We start from the raw sequence: 25106 nt of genomic DNA on the forward strand, positions 1-25106 counted from the left end.
GATGTTGTACATCTCTATATTCTTTTAAAAAACAACTTAAAACACATTTATTTAATCAGGCTTTTAACTGACTCTCTATACAATCGTTAACATGCCCATAATCTTGTTGTTTATGTGTGATTTACATTGTCACTTTGTAAAGTGCCCCTGAACATGTTATATGAAAGGGTGCACTATAAATATGCTGTAATAATAATAATAATAAAGTAACTTTCTTGATTATGACCTCTGATTGAACGAGAAATCGCTTCTTTTATTTAGCTTGTTCTCTGTCAATCTCTTGGAAAATGTGGGCGTATCTTTCATGGCAACCGCTTGTTTATATAAAATGTTGTTTTTGGTATAAAATCAGCCACTGTTGTCTTTCGACTTAGATGGGCGTCCACATATGCATGGGGTCGAGACAGCTAAGTTGGTTGTGGTGAAAAACGTTTTGCCGTCTTCTCCAAACGGTTTGATAGATTTCGACGTCGGTTGAATAGTGCTAATTTAGACTTTTTCACACAAAGCTACTTGACCCATTAAGGTAGGGGTCGGAGGAACACATTGGTTCGAAAAGGGATGTTTGACCTCAAAGAGGTGGTACATGGACACTTGTAGGAGCCATTCTTCAAAAAAGGTAGGGGATATTGAAATGCAAATACCTACGCAGGTTGTGATATGATAAATAGTCATGGACACTTGATATGCTTTGAGAGTTTGTTCACAGATGAAGAACTTATCGCCCCAACAGAACCACTGAGCTGCATGTGCGACACGCAATAGCGCAATACACGTGGGAGGGGTTCATTGTCAAATTTAACACTTCAAGGAAGGGTTGATGAAAACTGCCACGGGCTGGTTTATCCTATCCATGTTTGCTTTCCTATCGGTTCTTGCATAAGATTTACTGTTAAGCGTATCTTTGCTTTAGTGTGTTACGTTTAATTTGATCGGTAGACGTGTTCGTCAACGTCAACCGACAACACTGCAAGAATTGGCTGTGGCACTGCAAGAGGAGTGGGCCAGATTGCCCCAAATCGTGATTGGACGGTTGATTAGGAGCATGCCACGACGAATTGCTGAATGTCTGAGGATTGGTGGAGCAATTACTCATTATTAAGACAAAAATCAAAAACGTCCATTTTCACTTTTGATAGTGTATGTCTTTGCGAGTGAAATGGGGCCGTCAGATTAGCCGCCCATATGAACTGTTTATGTTCATGTGTGGGCAATTGGCCTGTTATTAATATACACTGGTTACCTCTAATAAAAACAGCAGTGCATTTCCACAGTTTTGTATTGTTTCTGAATATCCCCTACTTTTTTTAAGAGTATATAAAAGTCCACTCGACCAGAATCAGACCATTTCGGGAGTGCAATATGTTGTTTGTGTTTTTATTTCTCTAAAAGCGGATGGAAACTGTCGTGGCCCGAGAAAATCCCCGATGATTGACACGAGAACATACCCCTTGCCACGTGATAAAGCCCATGAGGTCACTCGTTTATTGGGTTTGTTCCAATAACGGTTCTATTATATAGTCTATAAATAAAATGGGGTTTAACGTCCTACACCGCTACGGCCTGCTCTTATATCGAATTCCAACTGCCAAGAGATATTTTACGTGCACGCCAATGTTTACACGGTACCTTGGTTTTTCGTCCCATCCGAAGGCCCTCCTTCCTGCACCCCTGCCAAGGGGAAACCAAGCCGGAAACCCGCGATGAACTTTCTCGGCCAACACCGGGGGCGAACCGGCGACCTTCAGGTTAGCGAATCACTTACCCACCGTGGCTCCTATATAGTCTATAGTCAGTAACTCAACAATATGGATATTAATGTTAGCAAAGTTGATAAGGATCTATAAATTGAGCCTAAATCCTTATAATAATAAGTCATCAAGACATAAAAATTACAAATTATGATGTTTTTACAATTTTTTATATAGGTACATCTATATGTATTTACCCCTCGCCGAAGAGAACGTGAATAATGCAATAACACCGATAACACATTGATTTAAACATGAACACATCAAAAGACATCGGATAATATGTAACACAGGTAACAGAAAGAAATCAAAAGTTAAAGAGAATGTCACCATTGAACCTGTTCAGTCTTGTTATTTATGCGCATGTGCAGTGAGTATGTGGGCAGAATCCCAGCTGACAATTCGTTTTACACCATTGATCCATATTGTTAGATTTAAAAATACCGTATGAGTTACATTCAGGGACATAAGGGGCACCATCTTCGTCATTTTCATCATCGCAGCTGCACAGATAATCTGGGCATGTACCAAGAGCGCAATTCGCTATACACCAATTATTATAAGCTTGGTCGTTTGCGAAAGCTCCGATTGCGTGACAATTTTTATTGATGGAAGGGCCTTGGGATGCTTGTACTGGTGCGGATGAGGAAGTTTTATGGGTTTGCGGTTGTCTGGTTGTTAGTATTTCTGTTGTTACCACACCAATGGCTGCTGTGGACTTTGTAGGTACTGTAACGCTAGTTACGGGGGACTTTGTAACCATACCACCCGACGCAATAGCAATATCCGCACAAGCATAGAATTCTTCTTGTGGTCCACATCCTACACAAGATTTACCGTTAGGGTCAGTTCCCCAACTATTACCTGAAACATAAAATACAATACATTTAAAGATGTATTCCTGTACAAACAATTGGGCCATCTATTTGGGTTGGTAAAAAAAATATTTACAAAGGTAAATTAAACTTCATCAATTGAACTCTTCCAATTCTACTAGCCAGTGAAAGTCTGTCCTTGTCTCAAGAAGCAATTAAAATGTATTAGAAGACTTACCGGCATGGTATTTCCATTGAAATACACATTGTGAGCAGACAACACCTTCAGGAAGCTTAAGAGAAACTTTTTTGTAGCCCGATTGCTTATCAACGTAAAACTTGGTCCCAGGTCTATCTCCAAGATCAAGCAAATGTTTATTCAAACACTCATGTGTTGCTGATTTAGTAACGTCATTATTAACACATATTCTGAATTCAAAAAATCCCATATGATTTGCTGTGACCTGGACAGTGGCTGTTATAAGGGATCCAGTCTTGTAGGTTCGAACAATTTTTCCCGTGGCGTAAATACCCCCTGCTTCATGAGGCTTTACTGCTGCATCCCAGGGATCACCACAAACCCCACATTGTCCATTATTCTTTTGCTGTCTCTGTGGAAAAAAATAACATTACATTACATGAATATCGTTGTGTAGCGCTGTCTTAGGACCGTTGTTTCGCTGTCAGACTATACATGTATTTGGTACCGTTGTGCAGAGAGGACAATACTTATATTTTCCGCTGTCGCTTAGCCAGAGAAGAGTACTCATACTTCAGGCTGTGGCGTATTAGTTACTCGATCGCCCCCATGTACTACCTACTACCAAAGAAGAGAAATGATATTTGACGTCCTACTTGTCTGCACCATCACGGCTAATGCCTATATGCCATGCAGTCTGCTATGGTTGGGGGTGCGGGGGTACACGGTCAGTGACGTTACGACCGACTCTTTTTTTGAGTTCTGGCTGTCAAGGGTTCTTTTACGTGTATGCCATTTTCCCATGTAATCCGAAAGACTGGGCACTCTTTCGTGCCAAGCCCTCCGCCAGAAAACACACCAGAAAACACGAGGGGCTTTTCCGGGACCCCTCAGGTTAGCGAGTTAGCACCTTATCCACTGAGACCCCGCGGCATATGACATGGGAGTGGCTGATCGACGATTGACCACTCGACATGTTGCCAGTGCTGTGGGAATCTCTCATTAGATGGTTGCGCATATTATTGGCAACGAGTTAGTAATTGACAAATTGACAAGATGGTTGCCAAAGCTCTTGACTTGGGATAAGGAGCGTGGCAGATTCCTTGAAGCAGATCCTGATTAGTGTAAATCTGATTTTTTTTTTCAAGACGTCTCGACAACAAATATGAAATGATGTTTAAAGAATTTTAAATTTCTATTCATTTCTGAACACCACCAAGATAGGGTGCCACCATATCCCAATATAACGTGTTTTTATCTCTATTGATGAAAATGGAAATTCAGATATTCTTTTTCGTTGATTTGATGACAATAATGACATAAATAAACAGAAAGTAGAAATACATTTTAAATATCTTTAACCTTTGGGATTTTTCCGGTGGTTTATACCTCAAATGTCCCTTTTCAGAATTCAGAAATACAAAGGAAATAGATACAAAAGTACAAAACATTTGCTGGGTGTATGACCTCCTCAAGTGAGAATTGGTGCCAGAGTATATAATATAACAATGGCATGGGCAGGTGTATCTGCCAGTACAATTATAATTATTTATATGTTACACATGGAGTAATTAAGTTAGTTAATTAGTCACTATCTCCTCATATTATTAGATAATAGTATAGCATTGAATGTGGTTTTTCGGTTTATTCCCGCGAAGGCGCAGTTATTGACCGTAACGGATTAAAAAAGTCGTTTTCGACGACTTCGCGGGAATCCAGCCCTAAGGATTAAAATGGATTAAAAACGTAACAATGGTGTTATAGATTGTTATGATAAGAATTTACACTTTCATAATCCCCACTGTAACTAATTAACCAACATTTTAGCACCAGATAAGAAATAAAAAACATAACTATACTATAATATTACAAAAATTAATTTAATTTCGTCAAATAAATAAAAAACATAACTATACTATAATAAAAATTAATTTAACTTCGCCAATAAAAACAACTATAATATAACAAAAATTAGTTCAATTTCGCCAAATAAGACATCCTGTCTAAATACTCGACTAATGTCAATTCATTTTGCTGGTGTCTTCGTTTCAATTCCTCGAGCTGGCTTTGAATTTGAGCATATTAATTATATCTTTTCATAAAATCTTTAACACCGTTAATTGGGTCCTAATAACAACATGTCTCTCTTCAAACGAAAGCCGGCACGTCGATATCTGCGCCTTCGCGGGAAAGATTAATTTTGGTCACGCTCTGTAACTGCGCCTTCGCGGGAATACACCATTGAATGTATGTTTATTACATCTAGTTAACACTCGTTAAATATTAATATGGTTGTTTATAACACTCTGGGCCCTGTTTCACAAAAACTTAAATCTGCTTCAAATCGTCTTAAACTAAAATTCCATCCTAACTTAAGATAGATGCGTTTTGGGGTTATGATAATTTATATTATAGGAGCCAAGGGTATTTTATATTAGGAAAAAAATCATTTTAATTTAGTAAGATAGATATAGGCATTATCCAATAAGGAGTTTTACACATTGGCATTTTCAAAGTATGATCGAAAGGGTCCATGGGATTGACATTTCAATCTAGGCATCGGAACATTGGTTATTTAGTGTATTAGTTTAAAAGCTATTAAATACTTTTAAAATTCGACAATACTTTAGTCTAGATTAATCGTTTGAGTCAGAAAAATCACATGTTTGTGACAATTGTCAATAGTTTCTGTTATCCAAAATACTATAAAACTGCGAAATTCAAGCGATTTAGTTTATCGATACGCATTATTTCCATTGAAGCCTGCGAGTAAATCAAATGCCAAAGTCACGAAAGCGATATGCAAGTTCAAGGCCAACCAACTGATACATTTCACACCCAATAATACACAATAAACTTATTTATTTCATCTCTCTACGACTGTCTGACTATGTGCAGACATTGTTACAACGTATGAAACTCTCCTCATTGGTATTGTAACGGTTAGTTCGGTTAGTTCAACCTGGTAACAGTTTTCAGTTCCGAAGCGTTTAAAGGACAATATTGGTGACAGTCATTATCACATATAGAGCTGGTTAAACACATTCCAAATATAATTTTAACACAGAGATCATTGCTACGATAGCTGAGTAATACAGGTTTCCTGAATCGGAAGTGACGAACGCCAAAGGAAAACACGAGTCATCTCTCTATATAACTGACTGATGTGACGAGTGATAACGGATATACGGGCAAATTTATGCTCCCTAATAATTCCTTCGAAGACCAAAAGTTTTTGTGTGAGATTGTGAGAGGATATCTGACAATTCATAAAAAGAATTGACTGCCACTAGATAAGTGAACACGAAAGAAAAACAGAAAAAGTCCGTGCATTACCATGTTTTTATAAGGTATAGAATGAATATAAACAAGGGAATGTACGAACTATTTCTATTTTTCTCGTGTTCTCTTATCTAATGACATTCAATTACTTTATTGAATTATTGAAAGAATTATTAGTGAGCAGAAATTCGGCCGTGTATCTGTTATCACTCGTCACATCAGTCAGATACATAGAGAGATGACTCGTGTTTTCCTTTGGCGTTCGTCACTTCCGATTCAGGAAACCTGTATTACTCAGCTATCGTAGCAATGATCTCTGTGGTAAAATTATATTTGGAATGTGTTTAACCAGCTCTATCACATATGTGATAATGACTGGCACCAATATTGTCCTTTAAGCTTACACCCTGAGTGCTCTCGCCGGAATTGTGCAGTGCGTCAGCGCAAGCAATTTTAAATAAATCTATTAAAACTGCATTTTAAGTTACAATCAATCGATCTTCGTGTAACGCATAAAATTTAAAATTTCATTTTGATTTTAGTTAAAATCTATTTTAGTGATTTTAGTTTTAAGTTTTTGTGAAACAGTGCCCAGGCCATTATAAATGATCTGTATTTGTAACGGAACACAAAAGGTGGAACGAGGACAGCAGACGACGGAAGATGATATAATTACATATTATGTTTCTGCATATTGTAGCCTACTAGAATTCATAATTATATATGTATGAGATGGAAGCGTTATTCGTGGATCCTTTGGTACAATATCACAAGCAAGAGTAAGCTAACTTTGCCTCGTGCCACTGTTGTACAAAGTATTCTCCGTCATTACATTCGTACGTTTTTATTTTTATATAATCAAATATATGAACTCTAATTATATAATTTCAACACAGGATATACAGAGGTAAATGACAAACGGTATCAAATGGCACAATGGCTGACAAGAAAAAATATGTAATGATCATATACAGTGCCTAATATTCAAAGCTCATGGATACTTAGACAAAAACATTTGCAGATAAAATATTTAGGCAGTGGATCTCATATGTTGCAGATGTAAAATTTATGACTATATTTTTTATGAAAACAATAATGTAATAATATCGGACTTCCTTGTTGTGTTTCCTTCTTGATCGTAATAAAACTACAGGTCAGATGGTTTCTGCAACTTTATTGTGGCTTCGAAGGTCCATCGTTCTCAATAAAGCATAGATGATAGCTGCTCGGAATATCTGGGTGAGCTTTGATAAATTTCGCTCAACACCCTCTTTTATAACCCCCTTATTTCTGCACGTTATAGACTGACCTTGGCGTTAATTTCCTTTCCAAATATGGAATAAAAAAAAAACCAGTCTCCCAACATCGGGGGGGGGGGGGCATTACCTTGTTTGGTCTACCAGATACATGACACATGCCATAAACAGATAGAATTTGATGGATATTTTGACAATGGTAAGGATTTTACCAAAATATCACTGTTTTTTATATATAAACATGTTATTTACTTTCATTAGTATGTGGGATTTTACTCTATAGAAATTATTAACCAATAATTAGTTAAAGATACACTATGTTCTTAAGGACCAAAGTACTACAATAATTGTAATGCCCAAATCAATGATCAAAGAATGAATTTAAACTTACATCTTTTCCACCACAAAATCCTTGATTATCATTATAATCCGGAGGGGTATTATATCCAAATCTAAACATGGACGCTCTGGACGGTGGATCGATCAAACGCCCATGTCCATTTGTTTGATGTAATAATACTAGAACAACCAACACGATATGCAACATGATGTTTCCTTTGTAAATTATACTGTTCACGTCCTGGTAAGATACTAAAAAATATAATAGAGACATTCGTAACTAGAATTGTATCAAATAAAATATTTAAGAGATAATTGTTTAATTTATTAAAAAGTGAATAAGGAAAAAATAGTTACAATTTTGATATAATAAGTATACCTCTCTATTTGGACGTAAAGCCACGGTTCAACACTATAGCGCTAGACTTCCGAAGATGTTTTAATATGTAGATAAGTATGTCACGTGGACTAGTTAATAGCCAATAAAACTTAAAAGCGATCTAACCCTCGAAGTCAGATATTGTAAGCTTAAAGATGAATAATTATATTATTTAAAAGCTAAAACTGCGCCTATTTGAGTCGTTATTGCCTGGCTTCAGTTATTATATAATAAATTATTATTTAGACATTTATTCACACAAGCCCATAATCAACTATCGGGAACATCGAATGTGGGTTAAAAAAAATGTCCGTTAAACGTTATGGTGAGGAGTACATTTATTATCGTGGTAATGATTCTTGGCAATCGAGACCATTTCTTGTCAAAAGTTTAAACAATCATTACTTCGCTCAGTAATTTAACTGAAATTTCAATATATTTTCAAATCATGTCATTTCCATTAACGAGAGTAATTTAGGCTTCTCATTTACAGAATGGTTTTTATAACCCATCTTACATAGATGATTTATGATATAAATCCACGTATTAATCAAGAGATAATTACCTATGAGTTTCAATCTGTCTTTCTTTATCCGTATTAAATTTTTTTCTGATACTGATATCAATGTAGTCGGTTTATATATGGCACCAGTAATTATGTTTTGTTATAAAGTATTTCCGTTATGACGTTGTTTACTAGCAATGACGCCTCTAAGCGTCATGGATATCCCTTGTAATTTTATATGATATTTTTATTATCATGGTATATCAAGATAGATAAAAAGTATTATATCAGTAGACCCACGCCTTGTCGTAAGAAGATTAAAGCAACGTAATACTAAATATACAGATAAAAATACACATGGAATAATATTAACAGTTTTATTTATTTTAATTTCGACAAATCCGCTATTCTTAAATTGATTTCAGTCAAAAATGAAATGAAATGAAATGGGGTTTAACTTCCTACTGTTCTGCTCCTAACCTGGGCTAATGAAGACGGGCATACGCCATACAGTGTGCTATGAGGGAAATTTTGCCCCGGCAGCGGCGCTATAGTCTACTCTTATATCGAATTCCAACTGCCAAGTGATCTTTTACGTGCATTCCATTGTATACACGGGACCTCGGTTTTTCGTATCAACCGAAGGACAAGACAGCTGTCCTTGTCAGGCCCTCCGTTCTGCACCACTGACAAGGGTATAGTGATGGGCGTGTACTCTTTGTGATTGGGTGACTTTGTAAATTATATAACGGAAGAGAATAAGATTTAATTGCTAACTGTTAGTTTCTTTGATTTCGTGCCTAATGTAAATATAATAAATTTCTAAAGTCTCTCTTTCAAAAATAAAACAAAAACAAAATTCGTGAACTATAACCAAAGTAAAAAATCAAACTGATCCACTGAATCCATAACTTTAAAAAAGGGACGATATATTATGTTAATCTAGACTATTATATTGACTGATAATAAATCTAGTCCAACGCTGGGTTTCAATAGTTCGAGAGGAAACACTTGAAGGATTGACAGGAAAAGTGGTATATCATAAATACGTTTCAGTTTTTATTTATCATTTGAAATCTGATATCGGAGTGGTGACGTTCTTGTTCATCCTAAGTTAGAAATATTTATTTTGTCATTTAGGTTGAATATTTAAGTAGAGGTACCAGTCAGATAACTTCCAATATGAACCCAATCTAAAAAAAAAAAAATCATCTCTTTAGATAAGCAAATTTTTGATATTCAATACTTGCGTGCATTTCATTATTGATTTTCTAAAATTAGACATATCAAATTAGAAAATTGATCACGATAAACAGAAGACCCGTGTTTGATATCTATACCTGTGTTGTGTAAAACGGGGGAGGGGGCGGGGGCGTTGTCATACATTTATAAGTTCAAGAAGCTAAACTAGTACATTCATTGTCCAGTTAAGTACATGTATTCCTGATTTGTTCGAGGTTTATTGAATCTCTTTTATAAATTATTCTTTTTACGACAACATTTTTGTACATATTTTAATTATGATAAGTAAATCATCACGTTCACATTCCAACAATGAGAACAATAATCGACTTAATTGGAGATGTCAATTAGTTCAAATACAAATGGGTCCACCCGTCGAAAACGACCTCTTTTAATCCGTTACGGTCAATAACTGCGCCTTCGTGGGAATAAACCTACCCGTCTCCCATTGTCTACGATATCACCCTAGGTGGAAGGGAACGTAAAACTCTAGAAACGAACGAACGAAACCGTCTGCCTCTATTACATTTTGGAACACTGCAGCTGTAGATATAATGAATGAGACTGACGATGAACAGTTTCTGCTTAGGTTAAGCAGAGACGAGAAATTTGAACGCAATAACGCTGCTTCTAATTGAGGTAGAACATTCAAGCTTGGTGTAGATGTTCATTAGGGGAGTTTTTGGCGGAGCTTGGTGATGAGCACTGCCGCTAAGGCTCAGCAGAGATAAGCAATTTTGGAAATGAAATGAAATGAAATGGGGTTTAACGTCCTACTGTTTTGCTCCTAAACTGGGCTAATAAAGACGGGCATACGCCATACAGTGTGCTATGAGGGAAATTTTGCCCGGGCACCGGCGCTATGGCCTATTCTTATATCAAATTCCAACTGCCAAGGGATCTTTTATGTGCACGCCAATTTGTACACGGGACCTCGGTTTTTCGTACCATCCGAACGACTAACCAGCTGTACTTGTCAGGCCCTCCGTCCTGCATTACTATAAGGGAAACCACGCCGGAAAATCGGGATGAACTTTCTCGGCCAATGCAGGGATCGAACACCCGACCTCCAGGCTAGCGAGCCAGCGTCTTACCCACTTAGCCACGTGATCCCCCAGCAATTTTGGAACACAGCAATTCTAATTATGTAAAAGAAATGGCGAAACCCGGTGTATAGTATCATGGCATCAATACCATCATTAAGTTCGATAATAACCATCTTTTGAACCTTTATAAAGATAAATATACAAGTAATTCACGAGTGTCATCTATCTTGGAATTTGTGTTTAGGGCACCAGTTTTACTGTTGGTTGGTATATGTATTTGTTTGTTTTAGTTAGGATGAGTCTGGTTTGTAGCTGAATTTCAGACCCCACCCGCCCACTCCCCCACTCCCCTTTACCTACACATATATAAGAAAATTGGAAAAATAGCTTCAGTGCTTCTAAGAGAAAACGTATCTAAATTTTGGCAAAGTGAATATATAGAAGGTGATAATTTTAATTAGCACATATTATGCTATTAATAGAGTATTTGAAATGGTGGAGGCGTTACTCGGTGCTGTTCTTTAGACCCAAGCTGTTTTTCTTGTTTGTAAGGGGGTTGGATGGCCGATTGGTTAGCGCGTGTGGGTTGTATCATAAGGTCTGTCATTGAGTCAACTGGGGTGGTTTCGATTCCCCAGTCCTACGTGACAAGGAGTAGGGTTGCCTGTTCAACTTCGTGGGTTTTCTCCGGGTCCTCCGGTTTCCTCCCGAAATCACCTAGTTTGTTTAGAGTGGACGTTAAACCCATTTCTCTCTCTCACTCTCTCTCTCCCTCTCTTCTTGTTTGTACTAATGATAAAGCATAAATCCAAGGGATATTTACATTACAATATTACATATCACAGCAGAGAACTATTAAATCGCATGAATCGTTTTACTTGAATCGTTTAAAGGAGCTAAATCGCTAACATTTGGGACCTAGAAATTCACAAAAGTGGGTCGCAACGCATATAATACTGTAATATGAATGTATATAAACTGATTTACATTTAATGGTTTCCGTTTTTTCTCCAATTTCAAATCAGTTATGTTCGGCGAAATAAGTCAGTAATCTCAATCGAGTGCAAATTTCTAGCGTCTAGTTATTCTAGTCTACATAACTCCATTTGATTTGGTGCAATGTGTCTAGCCTCGTCCCTCGAGTCTCTCAATACAACTGGGGCTGAAGCGCATTATGGTACACGATTCGTGTTCCAATGTTAAAAAAATTATTTTATCTTAAATATCGGATATCAGAAGCTCATCTTTTCCAGGTAAGTTTACATCATCAATGTTGATTTAAATTGACCAATAATTCGTGTTTTCGATGTCGAAGATTTTGGAGGATTTTGATTTTAATCCACATCCGTTGTTTCATTCATCACAATATAGTCTGCGACCTCACCTTCATCGTTCATTGATTATTGCCAGGACAGTGGTGTTTCTGTCTACTCATCTCCCAACTGTCAAGGGTTATTTTATGTGCCCGTCGATAAAATGAAATGAAATGGGCGTTTAACGTCCTTCTTTTCTGCACCATCAGGACCAATGAAGTCGGGCATGCCCCCATACAGTTCACTGTTTGTTTTACGGGCCAATGAAAGCGGTTATCTTATGTAATTTCAAAGTTGGGAATGATAGGCAAATGATAGGCAGTATGTAACTGTTTCAGCTATTTCATGGAAACAAGCCAATGTTATTCCTCTGTATAAAAAAGGTGATAAGTCGGATCCCAAAAATTATAGACCCATTTCCCTGTTATATATCTAAAGTTTTTGAACGATTAATTTATCAGAATCTTTTTAGTTATTTCTCAAAAAATACACCTTTTAACAAGTACCAATCGGGGTTTTTACCAGTCATATCTGCAATACATCAACTTATAGAAATATATCAATATATTTGCAATTCATTAGATAAAAAAAGAATACACAGGCTTAGTATTCTGCGATATTTCCAAATCTTTTGATAAAGTTTCTCATAAAGGATTATTGCATAAATTGAATAGTTATGGAATCCAAGATTAGAGACTCGTACTAATTTCTAATTACTTGAATAACAGAAATCAAGTTAGAAAATTGTTTATTTGATACTGTCTACAAATTCTGGCGTTCCGCAAGGTTCGATTCTTGGTCCTCTGCTTTTTTTGATCATCTTGATATTTAACGAGAATATTTGCTGATGACACAACGCTATGTTCTTCGTCAACAGATTTATCGAATGTTGAAGCTGCATTGAATTATAATTTAGGTGTGTTGTGTGCCTGGGCTAATAAATGGCCTATAACCTTTAATCCTGAAAAAAAAAACTGAATTAATGACCTTCTAACAAAAATGTTATGTTTCCTTTAAATATTAAATTTCAAAGTACGTATCTACATACGGCTTGCACTATTTATGCATCTCGCGAATAACTTTATTTTGAAACTGCATGCACTAAATTACATGATCGCAGAAAAAGAAGACGATTGTGCTTATTACACAAGCTTATTCACAAAACAGGGCCGTTTTATCTTCAAGAGATAATAGGTTATCGTAGAAACTGTAATGATTTAAAAGTACCCCTTTGTCATTTAACTGTAACAAAAAGCTCATTTTTTCTTAAAACCATTCAACAGTTCAATAGTTTACGTCCGGGTTTAAAATCCACACTATCTTTATCTGAGTTTACATCTAATATAAGGCGAAAGTGAAACCTCCAAAATTAAGAAACATTGGCAGCAGAAAATTATCCATTTACCATAATCGAATACGCCAAACCAGTAGTGTTCTAAATTATGATCTTAATAAATCAAACAGTGTTCAAAATCCATACTGTACGTGCAGTATGGATTTGGCCCACCTGTCAGGTCATTGACCAAGGCCCACACAAATACGCGCCGAAGACGTGTCACGAGCGCGTCGAAGGCACACGAGCGTTCGAGGGGGTTCTCCCCCCAGGAAAATTTTGAAAATTGACAACCGCAAACCCATTTTCCAATTATTTCAGACCAAAGGAGAAGAAGGCAAATTTTTTACTTCCTGATACAATTAGATAACAGAATGACCTAAGAGTGTCAAAAGAGGTTAAAAGATGAATTACACCTTCTCGGTATAATGAGGTCAAACTCATAAAGTTCTTTCCTTGTAGTACACTTCCTTTTTTGTGTTATTTGTCAGTCATTTTTTCCTATCTTTACTTTCTCCTGTCCTATGTCCTGTATCCTCCTTCCCTCTTTCTTTTCTTTCCTCCCCCTCTCCTTTCTTTTTTCTTTCCTCTCCCTCTCCTTTCTTTTTTCTTTCTCTGTTTTCTTTTTTCTTTTTTCTTTATAGGCTTAGGTCCACTTTTTTAATGAGCTTAGGCCCACCTGTCACGGACAGGTGGACAGGTGGGCCCAGTCCGGCACTGTGTACATGCGACAATAAAAGCATTGAAAATTCGTTTCACTTTTTTTTTGATTGCTCAAAAAATGTGTTACAGCGTCATCACTTAAAAATACATTTGACTTAAAGATACATTATGGGAGATTCCATAACGAGTTGGCAGTTCTCACTGTAATAGTTAAAAACTATATAATGTAAAGGCAATTTGCTGAAAATTTCATTCAAATTGACCCACTATGAACCGAGAACTAAGCGGTTGAAATTTCCGGCTAGCCTTGATCATCATTACTAAAGTCAGTACGATAAACAGCATAGACTCGATTATCCATTTAATCGTTAAATCGTGAAGGAAAATTATGCAGTAAATCGGCTCATAATCCAGTACGGATCGCAGGCTAGAAATGCCATCTAGATTTAATTATGGTCTGGATAGGTTAATTAATGTCTAATTAATAATTTAGATAACATTTCAGGCCCAAAGAAAGACCTGCAATAGACAGATTTAGCTCTTGCATAATGTATGTTTAATTGATAATCTTAACTTTATAGGCAATCTACCACGATCTGAGTTGCATAAAATTTATTTAGATTGTTCTTCCCTATTTCCTAAATCTTTTAATACCCATATATTTCTCACCGTACAAACGAAAAGATCCACGGTACTCTGTAGCTATTATTGTAATTCTCCATTGGTTTATTAGTATTAATATTCACTTAATATGTAACGATATGGTAGCATGTATGTATGTATATAACATATATTAAATCAAATTTCAGTGATAATTGTAAATATTTTAGATTATACTGGGAGAAGATTCGTAAATTGTACAATTTGTTCTGATCCCGTTTGTATTATACGCATATAGTATATGTATGTATTTTCTAATAAACTATATTATATTAAAGAAAAAGGGCTATTTCAATTACCATTTCGCTTAAAGCGAGAATTTCATACTTTCTAAGAAAGTCAAAACATAATTATTTCTATGTCTTTTGCTCAATAGGTTGTCAACTCACTATTATACGATCATAGGTGTCATTCTCACACTTAAAATTCTTTCACACCGGAAATAATAACACAATCACCTCACAATTACCTCCCTTGTTTTTCTATTCCAAACCATGGAATAGCTATCTTCAAACGCTTGAATTTGAAGTTGAAAATGATATTTTCGCCAATTTCTCAACTGGCAATAGTGAATTATAGGATTAATAGGATTATTCTTTAACAAGGTAGAACTGTTTATAGATACCATCTATTTTAAGGCTTTATTTTAATACATTTTAAAAATATAACTTAAAAATATGAAATTGTAACTTTAAATGCTGCTGTGACATGGGTTACCCTTTATTAACAACAGATTACGACGTAGGAATAATGTTTACACCGTCTAGTAAACGGCCAACACCAGTTCTTCCTAATGGATTTCGACAGAATGGGAATGTTGAAAATTTATGATAAATGGACATCGACTAAAAACAAATATAACCAATTCTGTATCCCCCACAATCAAGTTACGTGACAAACACGGCTTCTTAGTTTTGCTCGGATTAAAATCTTTTGAGAGGGGTTTGAAGCAAACTTTTGATAGATAAGTTAATTTGAATACGTTTTAAGTCCAAATATATTAACCAATCACACAGTCTGTACGCGGAAAGGCATCTGTAATAGAATATCCACCAACCAGTTTTATTGATACGATAACATAGCTGTTTCTGGGGGTGGGGTGGGGGGAGGGGTGAGGGTGTTTGTATAAAATGTTGTTGAGGTTTTTGTTTTGTATGAAATGTTTGTTGGAAATATGTCTTGAGGTAAAATGTATTTTTGGTACGGAACGTATTTTTTTTTATGTATATAAAATGTTGTTTTTGTTTTTTTTTTTTGCTTTTTTGTATTTTTGTTTTGTTTTGTTTTTTTTTGGGGGGGGGGGGAGGGGGTATAGATTGTTGGGGTTTCTTTGTTGTAAAGAATCAGCCATTACTGTCTTTCGACTTAGATGAGAACATTACCAGAGAGAAGTTCGGTGCATAGACTAGAATTTATAGGGTTATTCGAAGAAAGCTACTTAACCCATTACGGTCGTAGGCCGGAGGAACAAATTGGTTCGAAAAAGGTTACTTGACCCAAAGACGGTGGTACAAGGCACCTGCAGCCGGGACTATACTTAGAATATTCTTTGTTGAAATTTGTTTCAAGGCATATAAACTGGGTTTAAAGTCCATTCGACCAAAATCCGATCATTACTTTCGGGTCAGATGATATTTAACTCACACGCTAGAATAGCATAAAACGCACTTGTGGCGGTTAAATTTTCAAAATGTTCTCGAGAAGGGCCATTCCGCACACAGAGAACTATATACTCTACTTGGAGAATAGATCTCTGCCATAAATCATCGTCACCATATCCAACAATTACTATACTGTTCTGTCGGTTTACATCTGTTATATACACAAATAGACTAATTACACCTTTAGAATTGTGCTAAATGAAAGCAGAATATATACTTCTCATCAAATTTCTCGAAATATACTTAGTGTTTTTTACTACACCCCCCCCCCCACCACATGCACCGCAACCGCAAAGACTGGCTTCGCCGGTCCCGACTCAATGGACTTAACGATTTATTGGTTCTTTGGAATTCAGGTTAGGCTTAGTTTGGACCACGTTGAAGTTATTATATTCACGGACTGTAATAGAAGAAAACGCGTTTACTGCCCTCAAATGTTCAAATTTCCTCCCGTCGGTCGCGTCTTCGCGGACTGTAAACAATTGATTGGTATTCGGTTCAGCCACCAGGCTATATTTTGGATCACGGGCTGGAATAGCAGGAAAACTCGTGTATACGACCGTCAAATTTTCCAAATCTTCTTTGGGAAGCCCCTACACGGTAATCTCTGCGCCTACGTCGCTCTTTGAAGCTCTGCGAACGTGAACATTTTCGGTCATTTCAGTTCTACCCGCTCTAACATTCATCCTGGGTTGGATGGCGAATGATTAGCGAGTGCGCGCTGTATCATAAGGTCTGTCATTGAGTCAAATGGCGTGGTTTCGATTCTCCGGTTGTACGTGACAAGGAGTAGAGTCGCCTGCCCAACCCCGCGGGTTTCCCCCCACTGCTAAAGACCCCTACGCGCAAGCGAATTATTGGAATAAAATTGAACCATATTATGTTAGTCCCGAAATGACTTTGTTTGTGTCGAGTGGACGTTAAAATCCATTTCTTTCTCCCTCTCTAACATTCATCGGACTCGTACGCTTATGTCTGAGACACAGATTAAAGATACCAGGCACAAGTATTGGTAGCATCACTAACTTTAGATAATCACTGAATTCCAAGCAAATCATAGAAGTGGCAGCAGTAGTAAATGTTCCATACAGTAGAAATAAAGAGCATTTCTAATATTATCAGGTAAGCTCTGCGCCCACGCCACTACCTGGCGACCGGCAATGCCGTCTGTAAACGTGAATTGTTTTTCCAGGCATTTCAGTTCTGCTCCCCTAACATTCATCTGGCCCGTACGCCAATGAGCATAAATGAAAACTTAAAGTTTGTATTTTCTTTAGAAACTGTACTAATAAAGACGACTTTCTCTAAATTATACTAGAGACCACCCCTTTTATAACCGGTTTATTATACATGTATAGTATAAGTCAACATTTCCCGAAACTGCTTGTGAAAGAAAAGGCATGGTGTGCACACTTTCAATTTAACATTTAGAAAACTGCCGAATCCCGTATAATTTCAGCAAAAACTTTTTAAAACATCCATATCTTTCACATCAGAAACAGATAGAAATCAGAAATTCAAGGGCTAATTTCTCGGCTGCATCAAACTATATCTTGATCGGTCCACCCGAAGTGTCGCATGGCATTCTAAGATAGGGCTATTCGACGATCCGAAAATTATGGAACCATAAATACAAGGAGAAGCCACGCTGGCTCAGTGAGTAAGATGTAGGCTCGTTAACCTGGAGGTCCCGTGTTCAATCCTTGTGTTGGCAGAGAAAGTTGATCGGCGTAGATCCCCCTTGTCAGTGGTGCATCACAGAAGGCCTGAAAAGGGACAACGCATAGTCGTTCGGCTGAGACAAACAATTGATGTCCCGAGGGTAGCTATCCGGGTAATATTTTCCCTCATAGCACACTGTATGGCGTATGCCCGTCTTCATTAGCCCAGTCGGAACAGAACAGTAGGACGTTAAACCCCATTTCATTTTATTTCATTTATCCAAAACTGTCACTTGTTGGGTTTTTTCCCCGACAGAATGGTATCATTTTCAGTAAAGTTGATCGGGGTCTTTAAACTGAGCCTAATTTCTTACAATAGTAAGCCATTTTGATATAAAAGTTACAAATTATTATGGTTTTACAAATTTTTATTTATGTACTTTTCTGTTGGCATTTACCCCCCGCCAAAGAGCTAAAAAGAATAGTTTGTAATAGAGAAAGTTGGAAAACAAAAGAAAAAATGCGACAAAACCGAAAACACAGTGATTTAAACATTAACACTTCACATAACATAATAGAATTGAAAGTTAAAGAAAATGACCACGACCACCATAACACAAATACACAACACAAACAAACAGTTCAAAACCTTATTTATGCGCATGTGCAGTGAGTATCTGGACAGAATCCAACCTGACATTGCGTTTTACACCATTCGTCCATACTGTTAGATTTAAAGATGCCGTATGAGTTACATTCAGGGACGTGAGGGACATCTTCATCGTCGCTGCCATCATCGCAGCTACACAGATAATCTGGGCATGTACCAAGAGCGCAATTTGCTACACACCAGTTATTATAAGCCTGGTCGTTTGCGAAAGCTCCGATTGCATGGCAATTTGTATTGCTGGGAGACCCTTGGGGTGGTTGTACTGGTGCGAATGAAGAAGTTTTATGGGCTTGCGTGGTTGTCATTATTTCTGTTGATACCGTAGTGCTGGCTGTTGGGGACTCTGTAACCATACTACCCGGCGAAATAGCAATGTCCGCACAAGCATAGAATTCTTCTTGTGGTCCACATCCTACACAAGATTTACCGTTAGGATCAGTTCCCCAGCTATTACCTGAAACATAAAATACAATACATTTAAGGATGTATGCCTGTACAGACAACTGGACCATCTATTTGGTTTGGTGAAAAAATATTTTTATCTTTGAAACCCCTACTACTACGGATACCAAAAGAATAGAGCATACAGAGATTGGTGGGTGCATTCGTTGCTCAAAAGAATGGGCCATATTGTCCCGGCTATCGAAGAAATCTCCTTTTTTCATGAATCCGACTCAAAACTTAGGTCTGGCAACATTTTCGATTGACAGCTGTCAGTTTATAAAAATCAGCATACAATATAAAAAAAAAAATAATTAATGTCACATCTGAATTTAATAGATTCGGTAAAAGCCTATACTACCGACAAAGACCTATCATGCACTGGAAAATCTTCGAAATAGTGGGTTAAATTAAACTCCCTCAGTTAAACATTCCCATTTTTACTAGCCAACGAATTCCTGTCCATGTCTCAATTGAACTCTTCCATTTCTACTAACCAATGAAAGCCTGCCTTTGTCTCAATTTCTACTAGCCAATAAATAAAGCCGATAAAGATCTAACAAGGGATGTAACTTCTTCTAAATAGAAAGGTAAATTAAATGTAACTTCATCTAAATAGAAAGGTAAATTAAACTTCATCAATTGCACTCTTCGAATTCTACTAACCAATGAAAGCCTACCTTTGTCTCAAGAAGCAATTAAAATGTATTAGAAGACTTACCGGCATGGTATTTCCATTGAAATACACATTGTGTGCAGACAACACCTTCAGGAAGCTTAAGAGAAACTTTTTCGTAGCCCGATTGATTATCAATGTAAAACTTGCTCCCAGGTCTATCTCCAAGTTCAAGCAAATGTTTATTCAAACACTCATGTGTTGCTGGTTTAGTAACGTTATTATTAACACATATTCTGAATTCAAAATATCCCATATGATTTGCTGTGAGCTCGACAGTGGCTGTTATATGGGCTCCAGTCTTGTAGGTTCGAACGATTTGTCCCGTTGCGTAAATACCCCCTGCTTCATGGGGCTTTACTTCTGCATCCCAGGGATCGCCACAAACCCCACATTGTTCATTATTCCTTTGCTGTATCTGTGGAAAAAACGAACATTATATTAAAGGGGCCTTATGTAAGATTTAGGTAAAGAGCTGGTCGTTCTTGTTATAATATTTCAAAAATAGATAAAGCAAATATTTCATTCGTTTATTTTGAGCGAAGTTATCAGTGGTTATCGTTTTGACATGATGTGTGCATCGATCGTAACCACCGTACTGGTCATTCGAGTCTTAGCCTCGCTTCTCCATTTTTAAATTAAATCATTAAATAGCCGAGTCGTTCAAATCTACTTAAACCACCCGATGGCATTGAGAGATGATTATGGTCATGTTATGTCATAGGCATATTTAGCTCTGGGCCCTTATTCACGAAAACTTAAACTAAGATACAATCGAAATTTTAAGAAATACTGCAATTCGATTGGCTGACCAGTAAAATCAATTTGCATATATCCAATGAAGTTGCAGTATTTCTTAAAATTTCGGTTGTAACTTAGTTTAAGTTTTCGTGACTAAGGGCCCTGTTTAATTGCCAATTCTTGTATTTCGCATTGTAGCGCAGTCTTATGATAGCCAGGGGATTATACTTGTATTTGGTCCTGTAGTGCAGAGAGACCAATACTTGTATTTTTCGCTGTAGCTTAGCCACTGATCAGTACTCGTATTTCAAACTGTAGCGAATCGGGTACTCGAGATCCTCACTACCTACTACTTGTCTGCTCCACCAGGGCTCATGAAGATGGGTATATACCATGCGATCTGCTCCGGCGGAGGGGGGGGGGTTGCACGGCCAGTGGCCGTTACGACCGACTGTTATTTAGAGTTCTGACTGTCAAGGGTTTTTTTTTTACGTGCACGCCTATTTTTCGTGCAATCCGAACGTCTGGACGCTGATCCTTGCTAAGCCTTCCGTGCTGCGCGACCGAAAAGAAGAGACACGCCAGAAATCACGAGAAACTTTCTTGGGACCCCCAGGTTAGCGAGTCAAGAAAAGTAAGAAAGGGTCGAACCATTAATACAACAAGGACCACAACAATCCCTTGCATTAGTGATATTAGATACATTCAATTTTAGGCTAGTCGTTGATTAGGTCCTATACGATATGCTATGGGACAAAATGCTTAGGACGCTCTGTTAGAACAAGCATTTAACGTGTTAAACCATCAGAGAGTACCGTCTGGGTTACGGCAACTTCATTTAAATGAGGACTAATTCTCGATCAAAATTTATATTCAGGACATTTGGGGCACATGCTAATATATAAAAAATATTTTAGTGTAAATCTGATTTTTCAAGACGTTTCGACAACAAAATATTAAGGGATGCTTAACAATTTTGAAATTTCTATTCATTTCTGAACATCTCAGAGATAGGGTACCCCCATATCGCAATATAACGTGTTTTTGTCTTTATTTATGAAAATGGAATTCAAATATTTTTATTCGTTGATTTGACGGCAGTAATGACAAAAATAAACAGAAATTAGAAATACATTTTAAAAAATTCTATGATATACAATTTTAAAGCTTTGGAGTAAATACGTTAGTTAATTAGTCAATATCTCCTTATATTATTAGATAACAGTATAGAATTGAATGTATGTTTATTACATCTAGTTAACACTCATTAAATATTAATATTAACACACAATACGGAAAGGGGATAGCAGACGACAGAAGATGATATAATTACATAATTATGTTTCTGCACGTTGTAGCCTACAATATGTCATAGTTATAGATGTATGCGTTACAAATGTTGGTCCTGTACTGTTAAAATAAAGAAGTGAAATGAAATGAAATGGGGTTTAACGTCCTACTGTTTTGCTCCGAACTGGGCTAATGAAGACGGGCATACGCCATATAGTGTGCCATGAGGGAAATTTTGCCCGGACAGCGGCACTACGGCCTACTCTTATATCGAATTCCAATTGTCAAGGGATCTTTCACGTGCACGCCATTGTGTACACGGGACCTCGGTTTTTCGTCGTCAGACCCTCCGGCCTGCATCACTGACAAGGGGAAGGAAGTGAAAGCCATAGTTGAAAGCGTTATTCTTAGATCCTTTGGTACTATATCACAAGCAAGAGTAAGCCTCGTGCAACTGCTGTACAAGGTATTCTCCGTCATTACATTCATACGTTTTGATTTTTATCTTATCAATTACATGAACTCTAATTATATGAATTTCAACACAGGATATACAGAAGTAAATGAAAAAGTGTATAAAATGGCACAATGTCTGACAAGAAAAAAATATGTAATGACCATTTACAGTGCCTAATATTCAAAGCTCATGGATACTTAGACAAAAACATTTGCAGATAAAATATTTATCCCGTGGGTCATGACATATAGGGATGAGGATTATACGTTGTTCATGTTGTCCGAGACAATCCCCATATGTTTCAGATATCTACTCAAATGACTATATTATTTGTGAAAACAATAATTGTAATGCCCAAATAATGACCAAAGAATGAAACTTACATCTCTTCCACCACAATTTCCTTGATTATCATTATAATCCGGAGGGGTATTATATCCAAATCTAAACATGGACGCTCTGGACGGTGGATCGATCAAACGCCCATGTCCATTTGTTTGATGTAATAATACTAGAACAACCAATACGATATGCAACATGATGTTTCCCTTGTAAATTATAATGTTCACGTCCTGGTAAGATACTAAAAAATATGATAGAGACGTTCATAACTAGAATTGTATCAAATCAAAGATTTCAGAGATAATTGTTTAATTTATTATAAAGTGAATAAGAAAAAAAGTTAAAAATTTTTATCAATTATAATATAATAAGCATACCTCTCTATTTGGTCGTAAAGATCCAGTTCAACACTATGGCGCTATACTTTCGAAACTGTTCTAATATGTAGATAAGTATGTCACGTGGACTAGTTAATAGCCAATAAAATCGATCTAACCCTCGAAGTCAGATATAAGCTTAAAGATGAATAATTATTTAAAAGCTAAATTTGCGCCTATTTGGGTCTTTTTTTTGGCTTCAATTAATATATAAAAAATTATTATTTATACATTTATTCACACGGCAAGCCCATAATTAACTCTCGGGAACATCCGTTGGCTGAGATATTAAGTGGATTAGAAAATATCTGAAATATGTCCGTTTAACGTTAATTAGAGTACGTTTATTATCGTGCGCAAGGTTTCTTGGCAATCGAGACTATTTACGCTATTTCTTGTCAAAAGTTTAATCATTCACAACTTGCATCAGAAATTTAAGTAATTTAACAGAAAATTTCAATATTATCATTTCTCATGATCTATTTTCAAACTATTACAGCAAAAACTGACTACTCTTTATTTTAAAAAAAACATAATGCATCTTTGAATCTTATTTCCATTAATGAGGGTACTTTAGACTTATAAATTACTGAACGGTTCTTATAAACCACCTTTCAGTGTTGATGTATTCCAATTAACGAGTATAACCCATCTTACATTGATGATTTATAATATAAATCCACGTATTAATCAAAAGATAATTACCTATGAGTTTCAATCTGTTTTTCTTTATCCGTATTAAATTTTTTTTTTCTAATACTGATATCAATGTAGTCGGTTTATATATGGCACCAATAATTATGTTTTGTTATAGAGTATTTCCGTTATGACGTTGTTTACTAGCAATGACGCCTCTAATCGTCAAGGATATCCCTTGTAATTTTATATATTTGTATTATCATGGTATATCAAGATAGATAAAAAAAAGTATTATATCAATAGACCCAGGATATACTTAATTTACAGAATAATATTAACAGTTTTATTGATTTTAATTTCAACAAATCCGCTATTCTTGAATGTATTTCGGTCAAGGAGTGGAGATGAGGGTGTACACTTAGTGATGTATCACTTTGTAAATTATAACGGAATAGAATACGATTTAATCACTGTACGTGGATAATAATTGCTAACGTTTAGTTTCGTTCATTCAGTGTTAATGTAAAAATAATAATTTCTTAAAACGCTATCTTTCAAAAACAAAATTCGTGAACTATAACCAAAAGAAAACACTTGAAGGATTGACAGGAAAAGTGGTACATAATAAGTACGTTTCAGTATTTATCATTTGAAACTTGATATCCACACCGTCACGTTCTGCCGGTTCTGGCTCATCCTAAGTTAGAAATATATCTCGAAAATTCCGTTGTGTAAAACTGGGGGTATACATTTATAAGTTCAAGAAGCTAAACTAACACTTTTATTAATTTGACAAATTAATTTTGATTTTTAATGTTGGTTCTAGGACATTTATTGTCCAGTTAAGTACATGTATTGCTGATTTGTCCGAGGTTTATTGAATCTCTTTTATAAATCATTCTTTCTACGACAACATTTTTGTACAGATTTTAATTATGATTAGTAAATCATCATGTTCACATTGCCAACAATAAGAATAATAATCGACTTAAATTGGAGTGGTCAATTAGTACAAATACAAACTGGTCCGCCCGTCTGCCTCTATTACATTCTGGAACACTGGCTAAGTAAGATATAATGTTCAAATTAAATGTAGCTGTTCTTTAGACTGACTGTCTTTGACTGAGATTGCCAATGAACAATTTCTTGGTATGTAGGAATTTGGAAACGGGAACTGTGATTCTTGGTATATAGGTGCATTCAGAGGGTAGGCAAACCCAACTTAGGGCACGTTGTTGGGGGGGGGGGGGCAGCGCCGGGAACTTTTAGGGTTAGTGGGGGGGGGGGGGAATTATGATTACATTCTGAAGATCTCGAACATAAACATAGTTAGCAACAATCAAACAATTAACAACTAAACGACCTACT

The 25106-nt window shown here is 36.5% G+C and overlaps 2 protein-coding genes across 3 annotated transcripts; both read right to left on the reverse strand.

Moving 5' to 3' along the window:
• Nucleotides 1-1899: 1899 nt before the first annotated feature.
• On the reverse strand, nt 1900-8681 carry LOC126823886 (uncharacterized). Of its 2 annotated transcripts, none has more exons than XM_050552954.2 (4): nt 8587-8681; nt 7695-7894; nt 2805-3177; nt 1900-2615 (listed from the first exon to the last, which is right to left on the reverse strand). In XM_050552954.2, exons 2-4 carry the CDS (start codon nt 7848-7850, stop codon nt 2107-2109), a joined length of 1038 nt encoding a protein of 345 aa, XP_050408911.1. In that variant the 5' UTR covers nt 7851-7894; nt 8587-8681; the 3' UTR covers nt 1900-2106. The 2 variants fall into 2 exon arrangements, with proteins under 2 accessions (XP_050408911.1, XP_050408902.1); XM_050552945.1 differs by lacking the exon at nt 8587-8681 and adding an exon at nt 8022-8097.
• Nucleotides 8682-18518: 9837 nt separating this feature from the next.
• On the reverse strand, nt 18519-23165 carry LOC126823898 (uncharacterized). The gene is made up of 4 exons (XM_050552968.1): nt 23100-23165; nt 22764-22963; nt 19938-20310; nt 18519-19229 (listed from the first exon to the last, which is right to left on the reverse strand). Exons 2-4 carry the CDS (start codon nt 22917-22919, stop codon nt 18760-18762), a joined length of 999 nt encoding a protein of 332 aa, XP_050408925.1. The 5' UTR covers nt 22920-22963; nt 23100-23165; the 3' UTR covers nt 18519-18759.
• Nucleotides 23166-25106: the final 1941 nt, after the last annotated feature.

Source organism: Patella vulgata, chromosome 1, assembly GCF_932274485.2.
Source record: "Patella vulgata chromosome 1, xgPatVulg1.2, whole genome shotgun sequence".
Classification (NCBI taxonomy): domain Eukaryota; kingdom Metazoa; phylum Mollusca; class Gastropoda; family Patellidae; genus Patella; species Patella vulgata.

Excerpts from the sequence above, each read along its gene's own strand:
- LOC126823886 (XM_050552954.2), bottom strand. The coding sequence starts at position 7,850 with ATGTTGCATATCGTGTTGGTTGTTCTAGTATTATTACATCAAACAAAT. Across the intron at positions 3,178-7,694 it reads GATTTTGTGGTGGAAAAGAT|AGACAGCAAAAGAATAATGG; the intron begins GTAAGTTTAAAT and ends TTTTTTCCACAG. Across the intron at positions 2,616-2,804 it reads TCAATGGAAATACCATGCCG|GTAATAGTTGGGGAACTGAC; the intron begins GTAAGTCTTCTA and ends TTTATGTTTCAG.
- LOC126823898 (XM_050552968.1), bottom strand. The coding sequence starts at position 22,919 with ATGTTGCATATCGTATTGGTTGTTCTAGTATTATTACATCAAACAAAT. Across the intron at positions 20,311-22,763 it reads GAAATTGTGGTGGAAGAGAT|ATACAGCAAAGGAATAATGA; the intron begins GTAAGTTTCATT and ends TTTTTTCCACAG. Across the intron at positions 19,230-19,937 it reads TCAATGGAAATACCATGCCG|GTAATAGCTGGGGAACTGAT; the intron begins GTAAGTCTTCTA and ends TTTATGTTTCAG.